This window comes from Lolium rigidum, chromosome 6, assembly GCF_022539505.1.
Source record: "Lolium rigidum isolate FL_2022 chromosome 6, APGP_CSIRO_Lrig_0.1, whole genome shotgun sequence".
In the NCBI taxonomy this organism is placed as follows: Eukaryota; Viridiplantae; Streptophyta; class Magnoliopsida; order Poales; family Poaceae; genus Lolium; species Lolium rigidum.
In genome coordinates, this window is record NC_061513.1 from 37,371,429 (window position 1) to 37,376,329 (window position 4,901).

Genomic DNA, 4,901 nt, shown 5'->3' on the forward strand with positions numbered 1-4,901 from the left:
AAATTTTATAAATTTTTTGTCTAAGTGTAGTAGTTAATCGGGAACATACGTAGTAATCGACTTTCGATACGATTAATCAGGCTAAAGGATTAACACAAGAGATTAATGGTAATCGACACGGTCAGACCCCTACTAGCGATTAATCGACCTAGTAATCGCTGAATCGGCCTACAGTGACTAAATCTTAGTCAATTAAAAGAGACCGGATGGAGTACATAGGTCCGATGGGAGGCAAGAAATCGGCATTCCGATTCCTAGTGATGCTTGAAAGTGCTTTCCAATAAACGTTGACCGCCGCCGCTCGACCCTTTCTGCCCAGCTGGCCGGCGCCGCCGCCGCCACCACCGCCTCCGCCGTGACGCCATGATCCGCCACCTCCGGTCACGCGTGCTTTCTCTCCTCCGCTTCCCGTCCCGTCTCCCTGCCGCCCACCTCGCTCCCCTCCACAGCCTCCTCTCCACGACCGCATCCGTTCCCCCCAAATCTTTCTCCGTCAAGGACTTCCTCGTCACCGACTGCGGCCTCACCCGAGAGCAAGCCATCAAGACCTCCAAAAGGCTCTCCTACCTCACGTCTCTCTCCAGGCCTGCGGCCGCCCTGGCTTTCCTCTCGGCCCGCGGCGTCCCCCGCTCCGCCATCGCCGCCGCCGTGGCCGCCGACCCGCGCATCCTGTCCGCCAGCGTGGGCAGGGTCCTCGCCCCGCGCTTCACCGAGCTCACCGAGATCGGCCTCTCGCCTTCGCAGATCGTGGACATCCTCTCGATCCGCCGCACGGGCTCTCTTCGCGGCAACCTCCTCTTCTGGATCCAAACCCTGGGCACCTACGACAAGCTGCTCCCTCTCGCCAAGTCCAACTGCGATCTCCTCAGAACCAGTCTCGAGAAGGTGATCAAGCCAAACCTCAACACCCTGCGGGAGTGCGGGGTAAGTGCTTCCGACATTGCAGGTGGAAGCATGTACTCCAGTCGCCTCTTCACCGTGAAACACCAGGTCCTCATGGGCGCCATCGCGCGAGTGGAGGAGTTAGGCGTGGAACGCGGCTCAGGCATGTTCCCCCGCGCACTCGCTGCACTCTCCTTCTTGAGCAAGGACATTCTCGACGGGAAAGTACAACTGTTGCGGAAGCTGGGGTTTTCGCAGGATGAGCTAGTGATGATTCTGAAGAAGGCGCCGCAGGTCCTGGCTCTTTCCGAGAAAAAGATCCAGCGAGCTGTGGAGTTCTTGATGAGGGACGTCTCTCTGCAGGCACCCTACATTGCCCGACGGCCAGCTCTCATCATGTATAGCCTTGAGAAGCGGTTGATGCCCCGGCACTCCTTGCTCGAGGTTCTCAGGCACAAGGGACTATTTGGTGTGGAGCGGGACTACTATACAATTGCTGTGATGACTGAGAAGAAGTTTGTGCACAAGTTTGTGGATCCTTATAAGAGCAGCTTTCCAGGCCTGGCTGATGATTATGCCTCTGCATGTCTTGGGAAAGCATAGTGGAGATGCTTGGCCATAAGATTGAAACTTTGGTGTCCAAATCTGCTCATTTTGAGAGTGTCTAAGGATTCTCTTCGTCAGAAGACTGGCAACGAATTCGATTTAGAGCCAGAGTACACTGGACTTCAAAGAGACCTACGCAATTCATGTAGAGTGTGGAGAGGCATCAGGTTCCACGGCATCGTGCCGTGAAGGTCCTGCTGGTAGAGGCATCAGATCGAAGTTCATGGATTGTTGCAAGGAAAGTGTTCCTGGGCTCACTTATATGTATGATGCTGATTGTACTGCAGAGGTGCCCCCAAATTCAATTTTGACATGTTAACATATCGTTTTTGTATCCTTTGGTGTACTAGAGATGTTTAGATGGTAACATGCAGCTTTTTCCCATTAGCTACTATTTATGGCACACACTCTTAATTCTTAGTCTCAGCAATTGAACAACTAGTGAGCTGATTGTTCACAATCTGTGTTTTTTTAAGGAAACATTGTGTCCTTAATATACACTTAGAAACAAGGTACTTCTGTGTGATCATGAAAGTGACATAACTCCCTCCATGCTACCAAAGTTAATTGTTTGCTTTGGCTTATATTTCTTGGCTAAAATAAGCATAGAAAATATGAACTAGTTTTTAATATGGTACTGTCTACAGTGTAGGTTTTATAAGAAATATGTTTAAGTTTTTACAAACTAGGCTTTTATATATGTTGGAGCAACTTGAGCCTGAGCAAGATAGGATGTAGCTCACTTGCTGTTAGGTAAAATGCTTGACTTGAATAGACTTGTATCCAGCAGAAATGAATGTGACATTCCGTCTGTAGAAATGAATATACCATATGCACCAGCTCCTTAAGTTCGATAAGTGTACAGTCGTTTCCTTCTGATTTTACCAAACATTTGTATTCATCTTAGTGCTGTTACATCTCCTCCCTTTTTCGTCTTTTTCTTTCTGTTGGAGAAACAACAGAGGATGCCACATATCTGGCTGTTACAATTTATGTTTAATTGAATCTGATTTAAACGAGTCTCAGCAAATCAGATAATTTGCTTCATATATATGTTCCCGCATCATATATATGAATATCAGTGTAGGGTTTAGAAGAAATATGTTTCTCCTTACACAAACTTGGGTTGTATATATGTTCGAGCAACTTGAGCTTGAGCAAGACATGTTGTAGCTCACTTCCTGTTAGGTAAAGTGCTTGACCTAATGACCTGAATAGAGTTGTATCCAGCAGAAATGAATGTGACATTCAGTCCGTAAAAAATGAATAGACAAAAATGCATCAGCTCCTTAAAGATGGTCTTGCATCCTTCGATATAAAGTCATTTCTGCAGCACCAGATACTGCAAGACACAAGGCACATATGTAATAATTTCCATATGAAAATGCACAGCCAACAACTTCTTAATGCTAGTATGAACAGAATATGTGACAGTGTAATCTGGAATGAGGACTGATACTTGTACAAATCTATCTTATCAAGATTTTGTTCATGATCCTAATGACAATTTACGCTTTGTGGAGAGATATTAACCTACAGCTATTTCTGGATCTTAATTTGATGTGTCCTAATAACCTTTCAACGTCTAAAACCTGGAGTTTTCCATTTATAAGACAAAGTGTCGTTTCATCTGCGAAGTCTCTGGTTTCCTATAGCAGAGTTAAATCCTGATATTTTGACTAAATGCCTTGCACGATGGTCTTATTGTACTTTTTTAAATTATCCCTGTACATGCCAATAAATCTCTCGGTCCTGATCACATTGTGCTCACAGCGCACTCTTCTAATTGTAACTACATCACACATAGCTATAGATGCGCACTCTTCCAGTTGTCATAGTAATTTAATCATGTAAATGTAATGCTACTTCCAGTATTTCTTTGAGAATGCCAGGAAATAAATGGTGAGTGATCTTCTGTTAGCAAGAAAGTTCAACTGTTAATAGGATCTGAGTATGACCATGATTAAATTCATCCAAGACAGGTTAGCACCATTTTTGGAACAATGGCTTGATACGATGGAGGCTTGTGGGGAGGTCAGTTTACACCATTGACTTCTCAAACATTGTATTTATTTCAATAATTAGTTCTGGTAATTATCTGAATTTTGTGTAAGTGTGATGTTCTATAGAGCTATAATGTACGATACCCCCTCACCCCCTAAGTGACAAACATTAATTTCAATATAATCATGTAGTTTTGTAGTTTCTGTTTGTATATTAGGTAGATGATGTGATGAATCTGATCAAGCATCCTGATATTCATATCTGAATCCAGTATCTGGGTACTACCGCATTTAGGACCACTGCACTGCTATATTTGGTGGGGTACATTGCATATAGATTTAGTCTCATTCCAGCCAGGGCTAAGCAACTGGATTAATAATCTCTTGGATAAGCTATATCAGTGTGTGGTCGCCTCCTTCTGATTTTGCCAGAACATTAGCATTCATCTAACTGCTGGTACATATCCTCCTCCCTGTTCCTTCTTTTTCTTTCTGTTGGAGAAACAGTAGAGGATGCCACAAATCTGGCTGTTAGAATTTCCCATTGAATTGAATCTGACTTACACCAGAGTCTCAACAAATCAGATCATCTTGCTTCATATATCATCTGCATGTATTCTGTGTGTGTCTTGCTCGAGAAAATTCGAGCCTACACATAATTGAGAGGTCCTGGTTGTAACTTGCTTTTGTGCTTGCGGCTTAGGTCTCATTCCTTTTTTTTTGTAGAGATACTATTTAGACTAGCGGATGGTTCTTTCAATTGTTTAAACATTTTCAGTTAGTACACTGCATAACCAACTGACAAACAAAACAAAATACCTGGAACTCTTCCTGATCCTATGACTTTATCCATGCTCTTCCATGGAAACAAAATCTTACATATTCTCATCATTATCACTCATTTTTTGTGAGGCCTAAAGAACACTATTTTTTGTGCAGATCACACATAAATTTTGTCGAGCTCCCAGATAGATTATTTTCATTGTAAAATTTTGCATATTCATGTGTATCCCCTCATGTACACATGATATTTCGTTTGTTCTTCTTACCTGTAAAAGGATCGCTGGAATTTTGTGAGCTAAAATCAACTTGTTTTGCAGTAAGTGTCCTATTTGCCTTTTTTTTTACTTGTTGGATAGTAAGTGTGCACGTGCAATACACATCTTAACTTTCAGTCAAAATTATTTTGTTAAACTACAGAAAATAAACCTAATTTGTGTGAACTGGCAACATCCACTGAATTTGTTAGTCAAAACCATCAAGCTGAGAGATGATATTGCATCTAATAATTCTACTTGGTGAAATTCGAGCACCAGCACCAGTGCGGTATCATCTAAACTTGGTTCCAAAAATATTCATATATGTATATCTCAATCTGTGCTTAAAAACGGAAGTAGCAACAAATTCCTG

At 42.9% G+C, this 4,901-nt stretch overlaps 1 protein-coding gene across 1 annotated transcript; it reads left to right on the top strand.

The window, feature by feature from the left end:
• Nucleotides 1–363: 363 nt before the first annotated feature.
• On the top strand, nucleotides 364–2,346 carry LOC124662472 (transcription termination factor MTERF4, chloroplastic-like). Its single transcript, XM_047200306.1, has 2 exons — nucleotides 364–1,819; nucleotides 1,994–2,346. The coding sequence occupies exon 1, from the start codon at nucleotides 364–366 to the stop codon at nucleotides 1,483–1,485; it is 1,122 nt and encodes a 373-aa protein (XP_047056262.1). The 3' UTR covers nucleotides 1,486–1,819; nucleotides 1,994–2,346.
• Nucleotides 2,347–4,901: the final 2,555 nt, after the last annotated feature.

What these genes read in the sequence shown, in the direction of transcription:
- LOC124662472 (XM_047200306.1), top strand. Translation starts at nt 364, where the DNA reads ATGATCCGCCACCTCCGGTCACGCGTGCTTTCTCTCCTCCGCTTCCCG.